Source organism: Jaculus jaculus, chromosome 1 (genome assembly GCF_020740685.1).
Source record: "Jaculus jaculus isolate mJacJac1 chromosome 1, mJacJac1.mat.Y.cur, whole genome shotgun sequence".
In the NCBI taxonomy this organism is placed as follows: domain Eukaryota; kingdom Metazoa; phylum Chordata; class Mammalia; order Rodentia; family Dipodidae; genus Jaculus; species Jaculus jaculus.
In genome coordinates, this window is record NC_059102.1 from 202,157,688 (window position 1) to 202,183,637 (window position 25,950).

The 25,950-nt window shown below is 37.5% G+C and overlaps 1 protein-coding gene across 8 annotated transcripts in view; it reads left to right on the forward strand.

The window, feature by feature from the left end:
* Tenm3 (teneurin transmembrane protein 3) overlaps positions 1-25,950 on the forward strand; it is a 710,814-nt gene that overhangs the window by 636,689 nt on the left and 48,175 nt on the right. For 6 of the 8 annotated variants that reach the window (XM_045142405.1, XM_045142406.1, XM_004657112.2 and 3 more), the window contains 7 exons: positions 2,205-2,472; positions 3,911-4,054; positions 8,490-8,739; positions 9,409-9,429; positions 21,246-21,478; positions 22,556-22,710; positions 23,504-24,378. In XM_045142405.1, the coding sequence (XP_044998340.1) occupies positions 2,205-2,472; positions 3,911-4,054; positions 8,490-8,739; positions 9,409-9,429; positions 21,246-21,478; positions 22,556-22,710; positions 23,504-24,378 (1,946 nt within the window). The remainder of the gene's footprint in view (positions 1-2,204; positions 2,473-3,910; positions 4,055-8,489; positions 8,740-9,408; positions 9,430-21,245; positions 21,479-22,555; positions 22,711-23,503; positions 24,379-25,950) is intronic. The other 2 variants (XM_045142407.1, XM_004657113.2) reach the window with 1 other exon arrangement.

The following is a 25,950-nucleotide window of genomic DNA, read 5'->3' on the forward strand; positions in this document are numbered from 1 at the left end:
CTATGTTCCTACACCTTACCAGAGCTCAGGGAGAAAGGGGCCTAACTATCACAAAGGTGGTGGAAAGTGAGGTGAGAGAATACATTAGATAGAGATTTAGAAGGTCAATTGGTGGGATGTAGTTGAGTGTTGAATGCGGTCAGGAATGGGGCTTACAGATGATACAGCTGGCAAAAGTAGTCCAAATGGTGAATTTTCCCATTGTGCTAGGATTTATTTTTCCAGCTACTGCAATATAACATGTAAGGTTAAATTACACAGGAGAAATGTATGCCTTAATGAACTAAATTACAGATATTTGTTCCACAGAAGTAGGTTAATGATGACAAATACAATAATAAGTTATTAAAATTAGGAAAAACATGTGATATCTTGAAATAGAGAAGCAACTCCTAGTGGGTTACAGGAAGTGTGCATTAATTAAAGATTCCCTTACATATAGAAAGCCTTCCAATTTTATGAGAAATTGTTTTGAAAATGAATTACATTTTCTAGGTCACTCAGGACTTACAGAAGCATATAAAATTAACCCACTGATATTTTACCATAATCCTGGGAAAGTGAGTTCCCCTTAGGTTATCTACCCTTCCTCACAACAGTCTGATAGAAGTTCTGTCAGTCTTTATATCTAATGAAACTTTTAAAAGTTTCTGTGGGTGCATGAACTATTTCCCTTAAAACAGTTCTGTGGTTTAATCCAGTCAGTATGTTTCGTAAAGAAATCCCTCCTGTACTACTCACACACCGCATTAGACTATCATAGCAATGCTTCGTAATCTTATTGCATCACATCCCTCTTCATGCCCATATTGACTAATATACCAGGATGGAAGTTTGTTTTGTCCATTCATTTGTGGTATTCCCAACTGTGTGTGTATAGCAGAATGACAGCTGTGTCAGGGGTTTTGCTTACATTATTAAAATTTGGAGATGGCAAATACATAGATGACTTTCCTGAGTCTTCTTTGTGAAAGTGTTAGAAGGGAAATTGGCGAACACTTAGTCACTATTCCAAGACTTTCTTTTTGAAAAGGCAGTCCTTTATATCTGAATAATGAATTTTGATGGGATGATATATGATAACCTTTAAGAATACCATTTAATTCTTAGTAGAGAAAGTAGTAGGCTTCAGGTTCTTAATCTACATAGCATTGCACTTTATACTATACAAAGAAAACTCATAAAGAACTATTATTATTCACCAAAATAATAGGTGAATAACAACCTAGTAGAACTTATTTACTGTAGTATCAAAAATCAATGTGACGATCTGGAGAGATGGCTTAATGGTTAAGGCACTTACCTGTGAAGCCTAAGGACCCAGGTTCACTTCTCCAGTACCCACATAAACCAGATGCACAAGGTGATGCATGTGTCTGGAGTTCCTCTCTCCCTTCCTTCCCCCTCATAAATAAATAAATGAATGAATAAATAAATAAATAAGCCGGGCTAGGTGGTGCACGCCTTTAATTCCAGCACTTGGCAGGCAAAGGTAGGATCACTATGAGTTCAAGGCCACCTTCAGACTACATAATGAATTCCAGGTCAGCCTGACCTAGAATGAAACTTTACCTTGAAAAGCTAAAAAAAAAAAGGAAAACAGGAAAAAATCAATGTGAAGCTGCAGTTCAGTATTTAAGTGTGAGAAGCTACAGTTGCTACATTACCTCTTTCAATATATGAGTTGGCATCTTTTAGTCATTCCTGTCTTTCTAGCTATGACCTAGATAGATACTGATGAGGCCACAGGCATAGGTTTAATTTCTAAAGGTGCCATCCAGTGAAAGGCCAGCTTGTTGTCTGCGGCCACATCTCTATTCTGAGGTAACCAACCACCCTATGAATGTTGACTGTAATCTCCAGAGTAACTGGGATGAAAGAAAGGTTAATGAGAATCTACTGTGACTATCAAGCTAACATGTCTGTGCGTGTCATTCTGGTAAAATATGCACAATGGCTCATGAATGAAGAGTAGCACCTGAGGTATGATGTGCTCAGAAGAAATGGCAAGAGGCTTATAGGTGGAGAACTTTAGGCGGGCAGCAGATATTTTTAGTGATAGAATAAAGTAGCTGCTGAAATGCTCTTTATGAAACATGATTCTTCCGTGTTATTTTAGGTGCTCTGCTAGGTTCTTTTAGCTGTATCTTTTTGAATACGCATATATGACCACAGGTAGAAGCTTCCACTTTGTTCAAACCCAGGTCCTCCATGAAGAAACCACAATTCCAGGTACAGATTTGAAGCTTTCCTACCTGAGTTCCAGAGCTGCAGGATATAAGTCTGTTCTTAAGATCACCATGACCCAGTCCATTATCCCATTTAACCTGATGAAGGTGCATCTTATGGTGGCTGTGGTCGGGAGACTCTTCCAAAAGTGGTTTCCTGCCTCACCAAACTTGGCCTACACTTTCATATGGGATAAGACAGATGCTTACAACCAGAAGGTCTATGGTCTGTCTGAGGCTGTGGGTAAGTTCCAGTTAAATCTCCTCTATATTGATGAATAGTCAGAAATGTCATGAAATTAACCTAGGACAAGTCAATGGATAAACAGGTAAGGTGGGGATAAGTATATTCTAGGGCAATTATAGGCTGGCTAGAATAGATCTACCATGGGAAGAGGAATGCATTCCATATGATGAGAAGAAAAATAATCAGCTTCTGTGACTGAAATCCTATCTTAGAAGAATGCTGTCAATGAGATTCAAGTTACTATGTCCATCTGTTTGTTGTTGAGATTTTCACGTTTATCTTCCTGTGGTGTTCTTTTCTTTAAAATTTTGCCTCACTAGCTTTCATGATCCTTTTTATGGTCTCTGTATGTGACTTTGGGGTGTTTTCAATACATTATTGAACAAAATATATATCCAAGAACTATTTCAGCTCTTTTGTCTATAGGGCCAGTCAAGTCAGTGGAGGATAGTCTTAAAACTGCTTGTTTTACTCAATGACTGGACAGTACAATCCTTTTGACATGTCAGACTCTGGCCAAAATATCACAACTAAAGGAAAATATATTTTTGTTCTATTAGTTTCTATCTAAACATAGACTTTCTTATACAAAATGAATATGTCATTAAAACTTCAGGTAGTTCACATTAGTCAGATAACTACAATTTGCCTCTTTTCTGAATTTTTAAATCCGTGTTTCATTGTGGACTCTAAAGTTGTTTGGTTCTGAACTACTCACATTAACTTACTTCTAGTTTATCTGTTTATTTCAGATCTAGGTAAATATGAAATTTTAGTCTACCTTTTCTGTTCTGTTAAGCCATATTTATCATAAATTTTCTTCATAGTTAAATGTTCTTTGAAACGATGTGGATCTAATTATTCAACTAACAAACATAATTGTTAGTTGTTTTAGCATTCACTATTTAGGGCTAACTTATCTGACCTAATGATTTAAATAGTTCCCCAGTCCACACTTAATTTTGTGCTGTGGACACCTTGTAAGAGAGCAGTGGACTTCATTTTCTATTAAACCAGGAGAAAATAGCACTTAGTGATCTTTTTTTTTTTTTAAATCTTTTATGTGGTCAAATCTTTTTCCAAAAAAGAAGTTTATAAATAAGTAGAGACATAATCTCAGGACAAAGTCAAGAAAAGACTAAGGGGTTTTTAAGCCGGGCATGGTGGTGCACGCCTTTAATCCCAGCACTTGGGAGGCAGAGGTAGGAGGATCGCCGTGAGTTCAAGGCCACCCTGAGACTACATAGTGAATTCCAGGTCAGCCAGGACTAGTGTGAGACCCTACCTTGAAAAACCAAAAAAAAAAAAAAAAAAAAAAAAAAGAAAGAAAGAAAGAAAGAAAAAAAAAAGACTAAGAGGTTTTTATCCAAAAATCATAAAACAAGTTCCATTTTCCTCTCTAGTTGAGATGAGCTTTGCTGTGTTTGGCTTCCAGTGTCTGTTGGCTATGAATATGAGTCGTGTTTGGACCTGACTCTGTGGGAAAAGAGAACCGCTATTCTGCAAGGTTATGAGTTGGATGCTTCCAACATGGGTGGCTGGACATTGGATAAGCACCATGTCCTGGATGTTCAGAATGGTAAGTTAGACTTGCCCACTCTCACACTGGTAAGACTACAACTATGCTGCACACTGTAGGATTAACCTTGAAAGAAAAAACAATAATAATAGTGTTATGTTCTAAAGACCAGAAAAGCCTGGAAAGTGCATAATTCTCTTCCTGAAGTTTAAAATGTTCATGGTGGTGATAGTTTTCCCTTTATAATGTGCTATAGTGAAAGGTCTCTGTCTTTTAGTTGGTATTCTTATCACAGCTTCATCCATGAATGTTTAATCCTTCACAGCTCAATGAGAAAGCTTTCAAATGGTTGTTGAAAACAGAGGCAAGGTGATTATTTTTTAAATATTTTATTCAAATTTATTTGACAGAGAAATAAAGAGGCAAAGAGAGGAAGAGAGAGAGAAAAAAAATGGGTATGCCAAGGACTCTAGCCATTACAAATGAACTCCAGATGCATGTGCCTCCTAGTGTATCTGGCTTATGTGCATCTGGCTTACATGTGTCCTGGGGAATCAAACCTGGGTCCTTTGGCTTCACAGGCACACATCTTAACTGCTAAGCTGTTTTTTTTAAAGCAAAGATAAAAATCTGTATCATTTACCAAAATATCTGTAATATATTTTTAATTCTTAGGTAATTAATCTGCTCTTAGACAATTAGGCCATTTTCTAGTTCTTCTTTGACTGTATTTGAAAAAAGACAATTCCAATCAATAAAGTTAGGTTACATAAACTATGACTTGACTTTGTGAACACTAAGGAAAATATAAATGAATAATCTGTGAAAAAAACAAAATTACTGCTTCTAGCCGACCTGATAGTTTAATAAGTAAATATGCTGTAGAGAAACAGTTTTCAGACATCACACACCAAAAGTGATTATAACTCACAAAATATGACCAACTTCTCATAATGGATATTATCTATGTGAAACAAATTCTACTGGCCCTGTGTTGGACATTCCCTCCACATATTTGTATACGTATCAGAAATAATTCAGAGGTGCTTTGTTACGAAAATAGAATCATAAGGTAACCTGCTCTAACCCCCTATCTTAAGCCATACCATGTTCTCTACTCTCCTTTTACATAAGGGAACCTGCTTTGTGATCTTAAACCATATCATGCAAGTAACTCTCTACTTTTCAAATGCCCAGAAAAAGAAATTTCACAGTGTTGACAAAGTCATATCCCTTTTGACTTTGTAGATGTTTCTGGATGGTTCAGAATTTTGGAGGACCCATAAAATACAATTAAATGTTTGTGATTAGTACTCTATTTTTCAGAGGAAAGTTGCCTTTAATCTTCTTTCTGGTTTTTAGAAAAAGTATGAGTATTGGAAAAATGCATCTTAATTTTCCAAATTACTCAGCTTAAAATAGTACTCACACCAGTGTTTGAAAATACAACTGCTTTACCATGAGGAAATAATGAATAGTACTGAGAAAAGCAGTTATAACAAGAAAATAAACCAAAGCAGAAACACCCTTCTCACCTTTACTGTTTCACAGCCATGTTGAGCTCTCCTCTTCAGGTTGTGTCCTGGACATCGGAGTGCAGTTCGGTTTGCATCCCAGAAGGGTAGGAGCAAAGCCCATACCAAGTGCCATGTGAGCACACACACTAGAAATGTGGGGCTCTCAACGAAGGAAGACGTTCCATATGTTATCTCCACACTTCCCGTAAATCATCAGTGTTGTCTGAAATAGTGGTAGTTTCAATCTGTTTTGTGAGTAACACAAAGCTTAATCATGGTCTTTTAAAATGCAAAGCCATGTGCCAACCATGCTTGTAGCTGCTCTTGATTAAATTATTTAAAATTGTATTCCACACAGTTTGCACATATTTCCATATTCCTTCAAAAGTCTTTCACAAACAAAACTGAGAGAAAACCTCTGTAGGGGTATTTTACTTGGGATGAGAATTCAGTGTAAAAAGTTAGCCATAGGATTTCACCCAAGGGATTTTAAGGCAATAGAGAGAGTATAGGCAAGGAGCTCTATGAGGACCTCTGTAATCACCACTGTTGGAATATTTGATATTATATTCAGATAGGTTAGGAACCATAGATATTATGTATATGTCTGTATAACATTTTATATATGTGTGTGTGTTTATTTTATATATACACACACACACACACATACACATATATACATGTATGTGCAAACACACACATATTCTAGAATAATATATAGGAAGCTTTTATTAAAATATCAAGTCACAGCCGGGTGTGGTGGCGCACGCCTTTAAGCCCAGCACTCGGGAGGCAGAGGTAGGAGGATCGCAGTGAGTTCAAGGCCACCCTGAGACTCCATAGCGAATTCCAGGTCAGCCTGAACTAGAGTGAGACCCTACCTCGAAAAACCAAAAAAAAAAAATATCAAGTCACATGAAGATTGAACTACCCAGAATTTTGTCTTTCAAAAAAATGTTACATCATAAAACATTCTGTTACAAAATGTAAGGTAACATAAGTCCCTTGGTGAACTGATTGGAGTTTCAAATTTTATCCAAGAACAGCTTGACAGGTAGTGGCTATCCAAAATGACATGTGTCTAATTGAATAAACAAAGTGATGTGTAACCATGATAAGGAAGACATATATTACAGAAGAAGAGGAGGCAAATATGTTTGTGTGGGCATCCTGAAACTTGGAAATAAATATTCTAATGCTCATCATTTTATTCTGTCATAATAGAGGAGAGTCATGAAGGGTTGATCGGTCAAAGTGATGACTGAATACATCAGGTGTGCTAGAGCAGTAGGCTGACTGTAGGATTCTTCTGATGAAGATTACAAAACTGACTCTTATAGGAAATCACACTTCCATAATTGTCAAATAACGTAATCACAGAAAGATGAATCTTAGGTATCATTAATGTATTCTTTGAATATTCAAGGCAAAATGCATTTCATCTCGTATGATCCAGCCTTATTTAAATTATTTTTCCTTAAATTTGAATGAACTTATTTTATCTTTTCTGATTTCTCTATGTAAATTTGCTGTGATTATTACATCACCCAAATAGCACAGCATTAAAAAAGTAATCACAAAATGCACCTAAAATTTGCTGAGCTATAAGGGGAATGTAATTATTCTGATCACTCCTTCACTTTAAAATCATCCCAAAGTGGAGGAAAAACACACACTCTCAAGTTTTCTGTTCGTGATTTCATGAGACTATTCTTTTAACAGTCTATCTGCTAAGAAGTACGGCCATTAGCTCTGAGAACTGCTTTGAAACACTGAATATCCAATAACTCGGATATTTGCAGCTCAAATGTCAAAGCAGCAGATCATCTACACAGATAATAACACAGTGAGAGTATCATAAATTATTCCTGGAATAGGAACAGTTAGCCAACCAGGGTATAGCAGACCAAAATAGTGCCACTGATATGTATACAGGAATGGCTAAGTGAACCAAATAAAAATCTCAACAATATTTTCTAACTAGAAAAATATTTAATATTTCTGCAGCATTTTTTTCATATTTTCATTGAATACCATAAAGGAGAAGACCAGAATGTTGTCCTTGTAAAGTCACTGGCACAGTCATGCCTTGAAGCAGAATTTACTTTGAATAATAAATTGCCTTCTACAACAGTTTTATCGTGTTTGACATCTCAAATAACTTCATGTATGTACATCCTTGTATCAGACAAGAGTTTAAGCAAAAACAGTCCTTGGCAGGATGGTAGAGTTAAAATAGCCTAGGGGTGTTGCTCAGTGGGAGAGTGCAGGCATAACATACAGAAGCCCTTGGTTCAATCCTTAGCACCAGCAAAAGAAAAGGCCCTTATAGGGGGAGCTTATAAATACTTTCTAACTATGTATTCTTTAAAATGACTTTAGCTTTTTAAAAAACTCATAATAAATTCATAAGAGATTTATATTTCAGGGCACATTTTTATTAATCAAGTTAATATGTAATATTTTTAACATTGATTAACTATTAGAAAAACTTGTTATTCCCTAAGCAACATTATATAGAGCATGGTTCTCAAACTTGGTTGCACATTAAGATCACCTGGAGGGTTTTTAACTTTTTGAATGCTGAGGCTGCACCCAGACCAATTAGATCAGAATCTCTTGAGATAAGAGTCAGGCATCGGTATTTTTTACAACTCCCCAGGCAGTTCCACTGTGTAGCCAAGATTGAGAATCACTGATGTTGAGAATTTGGGTTTTAAATTCCTCTTATTAGTCCTTTGTTCCTTTTACCTGAAAGTCTTTAAATTCATAACAGACAGCACTTTTTCAATGTACCCTACATACTTCATCATATATTATTTTACACTAGGTAATTGAATAGAGTTCCTTCCAAAAGTAGTTTAAATAAAAGTTCTCCAGTCTCAACCTAAAAGGCACTGAATTATAGTTAAATTTATAGTGAGCATGTTTGCTTTTCATCATCCTATTACAAGAAAAATGTGCTTTCTTTCTTCCAGGTATACTGTACAAAGGAAACGGGGAAAATCAGTTCATCTCCCAGCAGCCTCCCATTGTCAGTAGCATCATGGGCAATGGCCGGAGGCGCAGCATCTCGTGCCCAAGTTGCAATGGTCAAGCCGACGGGAATAAGCTATTAGCCCCGGTTGCACTAGCTTGTGGTATCGATGGCAGTCTGTATGTGGGGGATTTTAACTATGTCCGGCGGATATTCCCTTCTGGAAATGTAACAAGTGTTTTAGAACTAAGGTATGTCTTTCCTTAATTTGAGATTTTAATCAAAGCTGAACAAACATTTAAGAAAGAGTTTAATGTGATGTGCCAATGTATTTATTTAAACAATAGCTTAATGTTTAAAACCCTGCTTTCTAGAAAGAAGTCAATCCTTAAGTAAAAACAGGCAGCAAGTGTGTATTGTATCATAAATTAATAAAAGAATATAAAATCAAATACAGAAAATATTTTGCTCATTTCTGTCTGCTAAAAGGATAAAAATAGAACTTTTAAATCCCTTTAACTTTCTTTTGAATAAACATGTAATATAGACATTACTGTTATTTCATAGTAATTGAAAGCATAAATAATTTCCTATGATATGAACATAAATGAACTAAACCTCTGTCTATATACTGGAATATTGAATGTTCAGGTTGAGTCAGCCCATTCAGGAGCCATAATGCCAATAATAAAAGTAGCATGCTATTATCTTGCTTTGTCTTAAGTGTGCTTATCAAAATCAACCTATTCTGACAGTTATTTGATAAGCTCTGGCTGGCAAAATTCATTGCCAAGGTTTTTTCTGCTTAAATTATAAATTTTCATACAAGTAACTAAAATCTCATTATTTATCTCTATATTTTAAAAACCTTTTCTAACTTTGCTTTTCTTTCTTACCCTTTTTTATCTGCTTCCACCAAGAAATAAAGATTTTAGACATAGGTAAGCATCTTGCTTAAAGGTCATTGAATATTTTCAAATGTCCTTTTAACATTTCAATGTGACTCTCTGAAATTGTTTTCTAATAACATACCATCATGACAAAGGAAACAGAATCACAGAACATCTAAGGAATTAGATGTTAATTGAACTATTATGAGTTGTTGCAATTATATATTATATGATATAGTTTCAGGAATATTTCATGTACATTCATGCAATAAATTCTGTTACAAAAAGTTCTAACCTTCAGTTACTGACTTATATAACCTAAGCCATATGGAACAGAACAAAGTTTAAAGCACAGTAGGAATTTGAAGAAGGCCAGGGGAGTTTGACCAGTATCCAGGCAAGATCCTGTTATTGAGCACAGAGCTTATTCACTTTGAGAGAGGGTTTAAGAAAAAGAATCTAAAAATATTTCATTTTGGTAAATCATTTTTTAAAAGCATATAGGGCTGGAGAGATGGCTTAAGAGTTGAAGCACTTGCCTGCAAAGCCAAAGGACCCATGTTCAATTCTCCAGGTCCCATGTAAGCTAGATGCACAAGGTGATGCAAGCATGCAAGGTTGCTCATGTGCACAAGGTGGCTCAGACGTCTAGAGTTCAATTAGTGGTTGGAGGCCCTAGCATGCCAGTTCTCTCACTCTTGCTCTCACTTTTGCTCTCACTCTCTCACATGGGGGAAAAAAAGACAAATCTGTTGGGCTTGCCTCAAAAAAAAGTAATAATAGAAATTAAAAAATAAAAAGCATATACTCTTGTGACCATATTGACAGGGCCATCCATCACTAGGCCTGGAAGTGACCCATACTCCATTAGCATCCTGATGGATTGGTCTCTACCTGCTTGTCTGTTTTCCTGTGTTCGAAGAGTTACTAGATTGAAGAAGTAGAATCTTCATTGCCATTATTATGGGTACAAAGACTTTATTTAACGCTAAAGATGAATATGAAGCAAATATATCTGCTCAGTTGTATACCTAGCTAGAGACTTTTAACTAAAAACCTTAAGGACAGCCAAGCGAAAAATGGGAAAGGGCATGCTTTAAGGTAAAGCTAGCAAAGAGCAAGAAAGTGCTGGCATATGGGATCTGTCTGGCCATTAAAATGTCAAATGCTATGATACCAGATTTAAAAATTGGTGGTATATGGGCTGGAGAGATGGCTTAGTGGTTAAGCACTTGCCTGAGAAGCCTAAGGACCCTGGTTCGAGGCTCAATTCCCCAGGACCCATGTTAGCCAGATGCACAAGGGGGTGCATGCATCTGGAGTTCATTTGGAGGCCCTGACGTGCCCATTCTCTCTCTCTCTTATCTGCCTCTTTCTCTCTCTGTGTGTTGCTCTTAAATAAATAAAAATTAAAAAAATTAAAAATTGGTGGTATATGAGGTCATATATTTCAGATGAATAAGCCACTATAATCCACTTAAAACTGTTGCATACAGATTAATAAGTAGCAGCTAAAAGCCAGAGTTCTGCTGACAGATATGTCACTGTGGTGTGTCACAGTGACCAGGCATGGTCCATCACCTTTCCGTAGTTCCCCTAGTGATCTCACATTTTCAGCTAATGGCCCAGGCACATGCAAAGATTAATGCTAAATCTCCTCAGAATATTGAGCTTGCAATTAGAAACCACATTAGAATATCAAAATTTTCTAGCCTTGCTTTCTTGGTTGAGGAAAGAAGAAAGACAAACAGGTATGCACACCAGCTCCATGTGAAAATGTGACAGCCAGTAGAAAGGACTATCAGGGCAACTGTTGTGTAACAAGCTAGCCTGGTACATGCTAGGCATGGTGCCAGATATTGGTGGTATATGTGTTCTTGTAGATCCACACAATCATTCTGTGTAGGGGAGGTCATGGAGGCTATAGGACATTATATATCACCCCCAAAAGTATACAACTAACTAATGAAGTTCTTTCCAGAGTACCACACCACATATTTTCATATATCCTGAAGGATAGGTTTCTGTAGGAAGAGTTCCTGGGAAAGCAAAAGAGTGAGACATATTTCACTGTCATTTTATAAGTCACTTTGAGCTATAATCCTTTCTCCAAGAAAAAAAAAATACTGAGGTTAGAACTACACAGTATTTTAGAAATTTATTTTACTAACGTGTGTATTGCAATCAGGTTCACATTGCTGACAGAAATCACCCAACAAAGAGCAGCTTTTGGGGAAAATAAAAAGGTTTATTTTGGCTTACATACTCATGAGGAAGCTCCACAAAGGCAGGGGAGAACGACAGCATGAGGAGAGGGTGAACATTACCCCCTGGTCAACATCAGGTGGACAATAACAACAGGAGAGTATGCCAAACACTGGCAAAGGGACACTGGCTCGAACACCCATAAGCATGCACCCAATAATACACTCCCTCCAGGAGGCATTAATTCCCAAATCTCCATCAGCTGGGAAACTAGCATACAGAACAGCTAAGTTTATGAGGGACACCTGAAGCACACCACCACCGTGTGGCTTTTAGCAGTATTCCTATAATCCCATCACCTGATCCTCTCTTCTTTCTTCTCCATGTGTCATTCTGACCATATTTAGGCTTCTGCATTTCCTTTATGCCAATGTGACATATACAGTTTGGGTTTTATGTTGATGTTTATCTGTGTTAAATCAATCAGTGTTAACTGCTCAACTACCATGTGCCAGATACTTGACATATGATAATAAAAGACATAATTCTAAGAAACTCAAAAGTAGTAGACAAGCAGGGTATAAATGTGACAAACTAAATAACTTTATCAAAACTATTTTTTAATACATCATATACATGACTTACACAATGAGGGTAGGTCTTTTAAGGAAGAGTTTACTGAGATAAGAATGTAAAAGGAAGTTTTCTAACAGGGTTGATATTTGGGCTAGGTTTAAACATAATGTCTGAGGCAGGGCACAGTGACACAAGTCTTTAATCCCAGCATTTAGGAGGCTGAATCGCCATGAATTCAAAGCCAACATGAAACTACAGAGAGAGTTTTGGATCAGCCAGGATTAGGGTTAGAGTGAGAGCCTACATTGAAAAAGAAAAGGAAAAAAAAAGAAAAGAAAGGAAAGAAAAGAAAAGGAAATGGGAGACAATTATAGAAGAAAAGGAAAGAATATAAAACAAATAAGGATACTAGGGTGTTGGAGAAAATAAACATGGTGTTCTTAGCATAATCGTACCCACCTGAATGGAGTAGAGGATTGGTATGGGTAATGAGAGATAAGGGATGCAACTTGGCAGTGGAGTGCTAGACTCTAGTTTCAGTCTTCAGAGAGTCGGGATATGGATCAGAGGGTAGAATACCTGCCTAGCATGCAGAAAAACCCAAGTTCAATTCCCAGCACTGCATAAAACCAGGCATGGTAATGCACAGCTGTGATCCCAACACTCCAGAGGTAGAAACAGGAGGATCAGAAGTTTGAGGGCATCTTCAAATGAGATGGAAGTCAGATTGTGCTACGTAGAAGCCTGTCTTAAAAGACCAAAGGAGAGGGAAAGAGAGAGATGGAGGAGGAAGAGAGGAAGAGGAGGAGAGGAAGAAAGGAAGGGAGAAAAAGAAATTACCCTTAGGTACTTCTTCCTGCTTGCTATAATCCTTTTACTAGTTCACAAGATCCTGCCTGGCTTTCTTTTATAGCCTCACTTTCTTGGGTGACATAATAGTCAAAAGAGGATTAATAGTAGGTGACAGGAAGAAAGAGAAATTGCAAAATGTGTCTAAATGTATAAAAATGAACAGCATTGTCAATTATAGATGAGTAAGTAAAATATGAGAATGCATACTTCTGATCCTCATAGTTTATTTCTTATACTATAAAGTATATGTGTGTGTGTGTGTGTGTGTGTGTGTGTGTGTGTGTGTGTGTGTTGATATATTGATATAAATTGGACTAATGGGATAAGTAACAAAAGTATTGAATAAAAATAAATAAGACATAGTCTGGAAGCTGAAGAGATGACTCAGCAGTTACACGTACTTGCTTACAAAGCCTAATGTCCCAAGTTCGACTCCCCAGCCACGCACATAACACAGTGTTCAATGCACTGTCCACAGATGCCCATACACAGACACACATGCATACATGCAAATAAATTAATTTAAGAAAAACAGTCTTGCTAGGTATGGTGGTACATCCCTATTCCTTTTTAAAATATTTATTAGTTTGTTTGTTTGTTTGTTTGTTTGTTTGTTTGTTTGTTTGAGAGACAGAGTGAGAGAAAATGGATGTACCAGGGCCTCTAGCTCCTATATATGAACTCTGGATATATGTGCTACTTTTTTTAACTTGCTCTACATGGGTACTGGGGGAATCAAACCTGGGTCCTTAGGCTTCAAAGGCAACTATCTTAACCACTGGTCCATGTCTCTAGCCCCCCTATTTCTTGTTTTGTTTTTTGGTGGGGTTTTTTTTTTGGTTTTTTTTTTTTTGGTTTTTTTTTTTTTGGTTTTTCAAGGGAGGATGTCATTGTAGCCCAGGCTGACCTGGAATTCACTGTGTAGTCTCAGGGTAGCCTCAAACTCATGGCAGTCATCCTACCTCTACCTCCTGAGTGCTGGGATTAAAGGTGTGCACCGCCATACCCAGCTCCCTATTCCTTTTTAAAAATAATTTTTACTGGGGACTTTGATCATGTACATACTGCAAATTGGTCGTATTCTCATCAACCTGCCTTCTTTTGTTCCCTCTCCTCCACCACTATTCCAATGAGGCTCCTCCTCAGTGGAGACATGAGTAATCACTGTTGGTCATGAATGCACCTGTTGGTTCCCATGGGGAAGACAATACCTCACAGTAAGCCTTGCTCCCTGTGACTCTTACATTATTTCTCCTCCTCTCCTGAATGTGCCCTGAGCTTGGAGACCACGTTATAAGTTTCCTGTAGTGTTGAGTCCTCAGTAGCTTTTTATTTTCTGCTTTAATGTGTTTTAAATTTCCTCAGGGTCTATCACTATCTCCCTGGAGAAGGTTCTCTAGCTAGCCATGAGATCAGTGATCATCTTTAGTCTACCTCTTCTTCTACAGTGCTTTCTGGACCCTGGAAGGTGTGACAGAGATGACTTTTGTAATGCTAATCACTCAGCTTTCTCTTCTTATCATTCTGATAGGTCTTGGTTCTCCTCCATATTTTCTGCCATCTATACTAAGCAGGTTTTCAAGCCAAAAGTGAGAACAGCATTGATTAAAACTGATAAACATATACACTTGAAACACTTACTTTTTGATGGGCATAACCTCTACATTTTAGCCAGAGAACAGTGAAAGCTTCCCTCTAGGGTCTATGACTTTCCAAGCCATAGGCTTTTAACTTGGTTCTCAGTACCAAGCATGAGTTCTTTTCCCACCAAGTGGGCCTCATTCCAATCAGAGAGCAGTTGATTACCCCCATAACCTATGTGCCACTATTGCACTGGTGAGTACATCTTGCCTGACTGGTTGATTGTGTAGTTTGCAGGATCCACTCTTTGTTCAGACTGTTGGTGATTTTCAAACCCCAGCAGCTCACATAGCACTTTTCAGTGCTATGACAGCTAGCCAGCAGAGCTTCCATCTCAGTTCCTGCTAGATTTCTCAATGCTCAATGTCCTGTGACCACAGCCTGTAGTGTCTTGAGTAGTAAGGTCTTACCATCTAGTACATGCCTATTACTTATCTGAGCACTTGGGAAGTAGAAGCATGAGGATCTGGATTTCAAGGTCATCCTTGGTTACATAGTGATTTTGAATTTGAATCCAACTTGCTACCTAAAAGAAAAGAACTCATAGATACTCTATATATGTGTGTGTGGGTGTGTGTATGTATGTGTGTGTGGATGGATGGATAGATAGATAGAGATAGAGATAGAGATAGAGATAGAGATAGAGATAGAGATAGAGATAGAGATAGAGATAGAGATAGAGATATATAGGTTTTTTGAGGAAGAGTTTCACTCTAGCTCATGCTGACCTGGAATTCAATATGTAGTCTCAGTGTGGCCTCAAACTCATGCCAATCCTCGCATTTCTGCCTGCAGAGTACTGGGATTAAAGGTGTGTGTCACCACGCCCAGCACATAGACAGTATTTTAAAATTCAAAGATTATACTATTAAATTAATAAGTGCTTCCAGATATTATATAAAATAAAGTTTCTTTGTTATATGCCACTAGAACTACTATTCAATCAAGATATTAAATTTGTTACTTAAATAAAAGCTCAAAAATCCTTTTAAAATGTGTTTCTCTTTGATATTCTAAGTATTTCCCCTCTGATGTTTGTAGTATTCATTTGCTAACAAACCCCCTTAATAGATAATAAATTTTAACTCATCCTTGTTCAATTCTTTAAAATTCCGAAATAAAACCTTAAATTAACTAATACCAGCCAAGGGGCATTTAAACATGTACGACTAAAAATCAACTTTGTGAATTTTATATTACCAATTAAAGGATCAAAGCAAGTGTCTGTGAGTTTGAATCAATTAAAATTTAGAAACAAAATTATAAAAGCTTGATTCAGCACTTCTTATTGACTTAATATTTAAAAATCAAGCAGGTACAGATTGGGATTCCTCATATCTCAAGTCCCTATTTGCAGTAGTAACCTAAATAGTCATTTGGTTACCACAAAATGGGCAATTTTATGTTTGTACATAGATGAAATTTGTTATGTTTCTTCTAACACTGTGTGGGCTAAGGGCTATGGCACAGTTCCCCACTGAAAAGATAAAAGGGTTAATAACATCTGTTCTCACTACTGTTCTTTGTAAGTGTTTCTCTCGTCTCAGACAAGAGCTATGACAAAATGAGCATAGCCAAGCCAGCTTGGTCCTGGACTTGGGATAGAGTGAGGAAGTCTGCAGGAAGATGGCTCCATCACTGTGGTGACCTAGCCCATCAAGATACATAAGAGTCAAGGTGCAGTACCCTAAAGGTGCTTAGGTTGAATTCGGTTGCCATGGTTTTGCTGCTGTTGGTCAAAACTGTCAAACTATTTAAAACCCTTCTAAAGTGGCAAAATCTCAGGCAGTCAATCCCACACGACTGGTGCCTGTCCTGCCAAAAATAGATTTCCCAAAGCGTGCCTTATGGAAATCCCAGCTCCCAGCAGCCAGGCTTCAGTCACTGTAACCTAACATTTTCACATTAGGTGTGTTACTTGCTTAAAACTTCACCACTTACTTTAACAACACATCAGCCTTGCTAATGGCCTTTGGGATAGTGGATGACAAGTTCTAACTCACCCTGTCCAGACACTCTCCAGGCTTGAAATTAGGTGATCTTGAATCTCACTCCCATTGCGTATGGGATTCAGAACTCCTGTACCGACAGTCTGTCAACTACTGGTTTAAGCCCTGCAGTCCTGATACAGCTCACATAAGCCAGTCTAAGAAGCAGCTCTCATTTACGGGGTAGGCTGCACCAAGGAGACTTCACCCAGGACTCATTTCCTGGCATGTTCTGGGGATTATTTCCAGAGGCTAATTCTCATCTCTGGAACCACATGCTTGTCCTCCACATTGGTTCTTCTGGTCAGTGACATTGCACACAAAATTACAGCTTTCAATTAGCAGACTATTTTTTCAGGCACAGTCTCACTGTAGCCCAGGCTGAGCTGGGAACTGACCCTGTAGCCCAAGGCTTGTCTCAAACTTGTGGCAGTTCTCCTTAGCAGATGTTTTAAAAGCTATGTTGCATGATTTAGAATTGTCTTGTGTATGCTTAGTGGTTGGTGCACACCTGCAATACCAGCACCCTAGAGACAGAGGCAAATGGATTGCAAGTTCAAGGCCAGCCTGGTCTACATTATTTTAGTTTTAGGCCAATCTGGGCTATATGGCAATACCATGCATCAGTAATTGAATAGATGATTGATAGATAGATAGGAAGATAAATAAATAGATGAATGGATGATAGATATTCAAAGAAGGAGAAGGTACTGGACTTTACAAAAGAAGCAAATGTAAGCAACGCTGTACACATAACCTTAGTACCACTACACTGGGAGAAAACTGGGACTAGTCAAAACAGCCGATGTCTTGAATGCCCAGTAGTGTTGCACCAAGACTGTGGCTAAAAAACAAGCTGCCACCATTCAAGTAACCACACCAAAAGTTTGCTCTTGCTTCAAAATAGAGTTTAGCATGAAAAAGTATTCCTGATTTATTTATCTTTATGATCAGTACTCTTAAAACAATGAAAGGAAATATTTTAAGATGAGCCTGCATTATTTTAATCATTTATATTATTATAGATTACTGTTATGTCCACAGAAATGAGTAAACAGATTTGAGTTTGTTTGGGTTCTGATACTTTTAACATTTTTAGAAAGCAAGTTATACTTTAGTTTACAACAATTACATTTATATACTATATAGAACTTTAAGGCAATATGGAAATGTCAGAGGAGTCAGGACAAAAGAAAATATTAAGAATATTTCATCCATACATTCAGCTTTGATGACTTTTGCATATCTTCATTGTCCAAAAATGAGAACAGCATTAATCAGTGGCATAAGCATGTACATTTGGAGGGCAGTTTGATGGGCTCAACATGTACACTTAGCCAAGGAACAGTGGTCGCTTCCCTCCAGGGCCTATGTCCTTCTAAATGATAGGTTTTGACTTGCTTTTTGGTACCAGGCATGAATTTCTTCCCACTGAACAGGCCTCAAATCTAATCAGAGAGCAAGTTGGTAACCCACATGCACTATTGCATGCATTGGAGAAAACTCTGTCCAGAAGCCATAGTTTGTTGTAGGTAAGCCCAATACCAGTGATAAGCCTTTGTCCCAGTGAATTGTTGGTCAAAGAGACCCATCAGTCCCCCAAAACAATATAGGCTATTCCCAGTGTTCTTGGGTACCCATAAGAACTAGATGGCATGATCTGATTTCTGGAGACCCCTCGTGCTATGGTTGTAGGGTACTGAGAAACCAAACTGGAACTAAGCCATCTCCTTGCTGTCTAGCTGCAACAGTGCTGGAAAGTGTTATGTAGGCTATTGTTAGAGAAAAGTCATCAACAGTCTTAACACCAGTAGATCCTGCATGCTACATAATCAACCACTTTGTGTGAGAATTGGGATATATTGCTGAAGGTCTGGAACCTTCTGCTGCACTGGACTTTGTTGGGATGGAGAAATCAGTATTGGAGCCTAGGTCTTGTCTGTACTGAACTGCTTATTATTGAGGAATGTGTGACACTCGTTTGTGGCAGATTATCTATATCATATCTATACCATATAACATAAACTTTGTCTTTCCTCACTGAATATGTTTATTTAGATGAAAGTCCCCTTAATAAAGGATTGAAGACTTAACAGACAAAATTTAAAATAAAAAAAAAAGAATAGTTCATTCATGCTGTCCATTATGAGCTGGGCTCTGTTCTAGAGATTTTATATGTATTATTTCATGTAATCTCCTGAGCATCTGTGAAATATCTACTGTTACTATCATCTTTACAGTCTAGAAATCTGAGGTACATGTTAGATCCCTTTCCCAAGACTGCACAATGCAGTTAGTAAGTAATAACACTGACTCAGACCTAGGCAGTGTGGTCCACAGCTAATACCCGCAAACATATAATCCACATGGAAAAGGCATCATAACCAGTTGCACAGCTGTTCTTCATTATACAAAGTCAGGGAGATAGCAAAGAGTAGAGAAGTCTCTTTAATATCATGTCTTCTCATTATTGAGCTACAGCTTTGTCCCTGACTGTATATACCTGAAAAATCAGCTCAGTAAACCTCAGCTTGTTGATAGAAGTACATACAAATTGGATTGAACAGTACACCAATGTATAACAATTCACTTCTTTCACAAAGTTTGTCTTGCATCTATTTTGGAAAATAATGACATTTATCAAGGTAAGGTGGTCATGTGACAACCCAGTGGGTCTAAGTGTGTTGTTGTTGTTTTGGGGTGTTTTGTTGTTGTTGTTTTTATTTATTTTATTTGGTTTTGTTTTTGAGGTAGGGTCTCACGGCAGGCTGGGCTGACCTGGCACCTACTCTGTAGTCTCAAGCTGGCTTTGAACTCATGGTGATCCTCCTACGTCTGCCTCCTATGTGCTGGGATTAAAGGCATGTGCCACCATGTCTGGCAGAAGTGTTTTTTATTATGACTTGCATCTAAGTCTTTCAGATCACTATTCTTTGACACATGTTCACACAATTTAGACCTCTTATTCTCTCTCATTGTTAAAAAAAATTAACATGATCTGCTACACCCTCTATCAGTGTGAAAAATGCTAATGGAAGCTATGCCTCTTATAGAATTAAGAGTCTCAGGGCTGGAGAGATGGTTTAGCAGTTAAGGTGCTTGCCTATGAAGCCTGAGGACCCAGGTTCAATTCCCAGAACCCACTTAAGCCAGATGCACATGATGGCACATGCATCTGGAGTTCATTTGCACTGGCTAGAGGCCCTCATGGGCCCATTCTCTCTCTTTCTCCCTCTCTCTTTCTCTGCCCCCCCTCCTCTCATATATAAATTTAAAAAATATTTTTTAAAAGGAGTCTCTTCCAGGAGCAATAACATACACACATTCACCACTTGAAAAGAAGAATACTAAGAATTGTTTCATAGAACCTAACCTATTTAGTAATTTTAAAAAGCTACTTTGTCACATGTAGAATTAGGTTTATGCTATAAGTTTAGATGTTCACATGTAAAGTAAATGGGAACAAGTATATAACTTTGTGTGTCTATATATCTGAGAATGGTGGGGGTAAAGAGGAGAAATGAGAGAGGGAAGGATAAATTAAAAGGAAAAGAGAAAGAGAATGAATTAGTAAAACGAAGGTTATTAAACCAAAAGATACGTCCAATCTATTAGATTCCTATCCACTGGTGGAACACCAAATCATTTAAATAGCTTATATTGTCCTTTTTCTAGAAGGCAATATTTGTACATTATAAATTTACATTAATTCTCAAGAATGTATTGTTCAGTGTTTGGAAGGAGACTGACTTTTGCAATCCAACCTGGTATAATCTGTCCATTTCTTGGTGATACTGGTCTTGCCACATTTTCCAGTTAACTGGATCTAAAATGTTACACATTTATTTATATTTATGAAGTGAAGCTACTCTGTTTTATGAATGAACATCTGTATCTCACCAAATTCATAGCAGCTCAGTGTTCAGAATTTGAAGCTAGTGTATGCAACATTCTGAGACTGCCTTCTACAATTAAATGCATGATCTCATTTTAGTATTTAACCCCAAAGTTCTGAACAACTATGTAAACAATGACTTGCTCCTCTGGACTGACAGAGCGACCATGATAAACACATTTTTTTTCAGGGAGAGATAATAAGTTTAATGTGCTTGTGTGGCAGAAAAGTGTTGATTCCTTATGATGGTATATGCACTATGAAATTGATACTGATTATATCACTAGAAAATGTGTTAGAGATATCCTTCCCAAACATAACTGGCATGTCTGTCATTCAAGGACAGTATATTAATGGTCTTTTATAGAGCCAGAATATTTACAAAGAACGGGCTTCATTGGTCTAGGTTCAGGACATATTGCCTCCAAAGGTAATTGTTTTGTAAAAATAGTTGTTAATGGATTGTTGAATCTGCAGAAGCAGGCCAGGAAGAAAGGTATACTAAACTTAATAATATTTAATATCAGAGATTTGCTCCCTGGGATTCCCATTCTCTTAAGTCATTATTCAATACACTGTTCATTTTTCAGTCTTTGATAAGGAATTCCAGTGTATAAGCCATGTCTCATGATGTGTTTCATTTTGCTTTTAATTTCCCTCTTGTGTACTAGGAACAGCTCTCTTATATTTGTGTATGATCCTTTCTACAGCAGCAACCCAGCTCATAGATACTACCTCGCCACGGATCCGGTCACAGGAGATTTGTACGTTTCTGACACCAACACCCGAAGAATTTATCGTCCAAAGTCACTCACGGGAGCCAAAGACTTAACTAAAAACGCTGACGTGGTTGCAGGGACAGGAGAGCAGTGCCTCCCCTTTGATGAGGCCAGGTGTGGGGATGGAGGGAAGGCCATCGAAGCAACACTCATGAGTCCCAAAGGTACTGGAAGTTATCAATGGAGGATTCCTTTTTATTAAAAAATAAATTAAAAGGCAGAAAACGCAGTTTAGTGTTTGATGGTGTTGAATGCTGAGTCTAACATTTTACCTTCGACTGTGTTTCTGGAAAGCAGCTTCACATCTAGTTTTTAAAAGCCACTTAGCATGAAACTGCTAGAATCCTAGGTTGATTTCACAATAAAGAGAAATTTCTCAGAGGTTTTTTTTTTTTTTTTTTAAATCATCATTCTATTTTTTTCAGCTTTTCAAAGAATGAAACAAACAACTTCATATTATTCTGGTCACATCCTGTTAAACTTCAGATTCTTTCATTGTCCTGGAATTTCTTTGTCCTGAATGAGTCTCAGGCTTCTTTAATGCCATCACTAAGCAACCCTGTTAGCTTTTACCCTCTTCAGAGCTGCTCAACTTTTGTTTCTATGCCATGGGAAAATCTGCTTGCTGTGAGGAATTTTTGAAGGTAATAGGGACCAAGGTTTTATGTGATAAAGGCCTTTAAATAAGTCAGGATTCACTCCTTGTGCAAGTATCTTACCATTCATTGCAATGTTTTTTGGCTTGGGGACATTTTCTTTTTCATTACAGCTAGTGACTTTTTTTGTGAATAAGGACTAAGGAAAAAGGTATTTGCTGTATTGAATTATTCATAATAGCAAATTTCATTATAAGAAGGTCAAGAAAGAACTAACCTTGGCTTGATCTGTTTTGTTAGAAGAATGCCAAGTCTATAAGGTAACTATAACAGATCATGAACCTGTCAATAATTTACAGACCACAAAATAATTGTAAACATTATTTTGTGTATTTAAAACATACAGGTACTACCACTGTGATTCTTACAAACTTGGGTTCTTTTGCATTTATTTATTTACACAAATATATTTGTATTATAAATGCCTGTGTTTTTACCCCTTGTGCTTTTACATTTAGTAGTCATAGCTACTACACACCTCCCATGTTATCACTGGAGATAAATATTGAGTTTAGTAATGGACCTAAAGAATTTCATCAAAATTAATCATTTTTAATCAATTATACCTGCTTTTCTTGGTTAAAGGAATGGCAATTGATAAGAATGGACTAATCTACTTTGTTGATGGAACCATGATTAGAAAAGTTGATCAGAATGGAATCATATCGACTCTCCTGGGCTCTAATGATCTGACGTCAGCCAGACCTTTAACATGTGACACCAGCATGCACATCAGCCAGGTAGTGCAAATATTAAGCCAAATTTTCTGGCTTCTCATAAGTGACTTGATTTGCTATGACAATAGACTATGATGGCACCATGTTAAACTGTGTCTATCACATACAGCATCAGGATACATTTGAAATAAAAGGCTGTATTTTCCTATAATCCTACATTTGACCAATTCAGTGAAATACAAAACAATTATCAGTAAGAAATGCAAAGCATTTATAATAAAACACCAGTTAAGTCGCAGCATGCACATATTCCAAAAAGAACACAACAGCTTAAATTCCTAATCTTTTGATTGCATGAGCTCCTTGAATAGAAGAGAAAACCCACTATTATTAGTCCCAAGAGGCTTGTATTTACAATTAGGAACTTAGCTATTGGCCTGATTGAAAACACAATGGAATACTAATGTATTCATAACCTAGAAAGCCCTAGCATTTGGTGGTTATTAGTGCTACAAAGAACATAGATGTTCATATCTCCGCAACATCTGTAGACTCACTGCATAGAAGTTCATCTGCTGTAGGCTGTAACAAACTATTCAGAGTACTGTATTTTTAAAAATACTTTATTTTTATTTATTTGACAGACAAAAAGAGGGGGAGAGAAAGAGAGAGAGAACACAGTACTATATTTTTAAGCAAGATGTTATTTCCTACATTTATCCCCTCAAAAATTTTAGTTTTATTATGCATGTTTATCAAACTAAAACTAATTTTCATGAATGATCTAATTTACTCTTCTAGCAAATGAACTGCAATACAGTAAGGAACTAACCAGACCATTTCTTGCTTTATTAAGGTACGTCTGGAATGGCCCACTGACCTCGCTATTAACCCTATGGATAACTCCATTTATGTCCTGGATAATAATGTAGTTTTACAGATCACTGAAAACCGTCAAGTTCGCATTGCTGCTGGACGACCCATGCACTGCCAGGTTCCCGGAGTGGAATATCCTGTGGGGAAGCATGCAGTCCAGACTACACTGGAGTCAGCCACTGCCATTGCTGTGTCTTACAGTGGGGTCTTGTACATTACTGAAACTGATGAAAAGAAAATTAACCGAATAAGGCAGGTCACAACAGACGGGGAAATCTCTTTAGTGGCTGGAATACCTTCAGAGTGTGACTGCAAAAATGATGCCAACTGTGACTGTTATCAGAGTGGAGATGGCTATGCCAAAGATGCCAAACTGAATGCACCATCCTCCCTAGCTGCCTCTCCAGATGGTACACTGTACATTGCAGATCTTGGAAATATTCGGATCCGGGCTGTGTCAAAGAATAAGCCTTTGCTGAACTCTATGAACTTCTATGAAGTTGCCTCTCCGACTGATCAAGAACTGTATATCTTTGACATCAATGGTACTCACCAGTACACTGTAAGTTTAGTCACTGGTGACTACCTGTACAATTTTAGCTACAGCAATGATAATGATATCACTGCTGTGACAGATAGCAATGGCAATACCCTTAGAATTAGACGGGATCCAAATCGCATGCCCGTTCGGGTGGTGTCTCCAGATAATCAAGTGATTTGGCTGACAATAGGGACCAATGGATGTTTGAAAAGCATGACTGCTCAAGGACTAGAACTAGTGTTATTTACTTACCATGGCAACAGTGGTCTTTTAGCTACCAAAAGTGATGAAACTGGATGGACAACATTTTTTGAGTAAGTATATGAAAATTTTACTTTGCTTATAAAATACATATTTTATTTGTGTGTGTGTGTATGTGTGTATACATGCCTGGTCTCTTGCCACTGCAAACAAATGCCTGTCCTCTTTTATGTGGGTGGCTGAACTGGCAAGCTCTGTAAGCCATTACCTTTAACCATTGAGCTATCTCCCCAGCCTCAATATAAAAACATAATCTTAATGGCTAGAGGAAACTATGTTCTTGTTTTCTTTCATGTGTATATGTATGTGACATGCCTATGTGTGTACATGTTTGTATGTGTGTTGGTATGTAGTATATTTGTGTGGGCACACACGTGCACATGATGTGTGGGTGTGCTGAGACCAGAAGTTGACATGGAAGGAGTCTTCTTCCTCAGTTGGTCTCCAGTTTATCTCTTGAGATAGGGCCTTTCTCTGAGTCTAGTACTAGAGTAGTTACCCATTGAGCCCTGAAGATTCCCTCTCACTCTGTTCTCAGCACTGGGATTATAGATATATGTCATGACATATGCTTGACATTTTATGTAGGTCATAGAGATCTAAACTCAGGTCCCAATACTGGCTGGGCACTCTACCCACTGAGCCGTCTCCCTAATCTAGAAACTATGTTCTTAAGAACCTTAAACATCTATAATTTTTTGATTTCCTTTAAAAAAAATAGAAGAGATGAATACATGTGAAAATCCCCAAAGATTAATTTACATACAATTATGTGGTACTCCTTAGGAACTGACATTTTGTTTTAAACAGATTTGGAAGGTTAGCAGCAACCCTTTTACAAAACAAATCATTTCTTTAGTTTTAGGTATAAATCCTTTGGTTTTAGACTTGCCACATTTATAAAATTGACTGTGGTGGGAGCTTTCATTGAAGAGAAGCTTTAAAAATACTGACAGTGAACTTTACTGGTTACATCAGGGGTAAAAATGTTATGCTTATCAAGTAAAGGGATTGGCTTTTTATAATCTGCTATTGGAGAAGCTGAACCACGCTTAAAAGAACCTTGCAACATGCTGATTGGGACTGTTTGGTGACCATTTGAAAACGTATGAGGAGATACAAGCTCATTCAGCCAGGGCATTCTACTGACATGTGTAATAGTGGCCCAGAGGCAAGATGCTATCCACTCACATTTTGTGAGGTCAATGAGAGTGAAATGAAAGTTAACTGTTGTGTATTTTGTGGTGTTTGTACTTTCCAATGGGTGCATGTGTAAAATCATTTTCGACTGCTTGTTCACTTGACTACCATGGCACAAGCCGTGCGGGGAAGTTAGATGCACTGCAAAGGCATGTTGACAAATGCAAACATTCTTGGAATGAATATTGAGTTCCTTAGTGTGGTTTTCACAGGGATATGCTGAAGCAGAAGTATTTTCTCAGGGAACACACCTCTAAAATTGCAGTAAAAGTCAATAGAAAACATGATTCAACCCACAAATATTTTCTGTACAAGTTCTGGAATGGATCTTATACATAAAGCTTAGTTCTCCTGTAGCTAGAATTGCTTTTCTTTTTTGACAGATTCCCTTTTAATACAATGAATGTTACCCAGCAGTATGATTT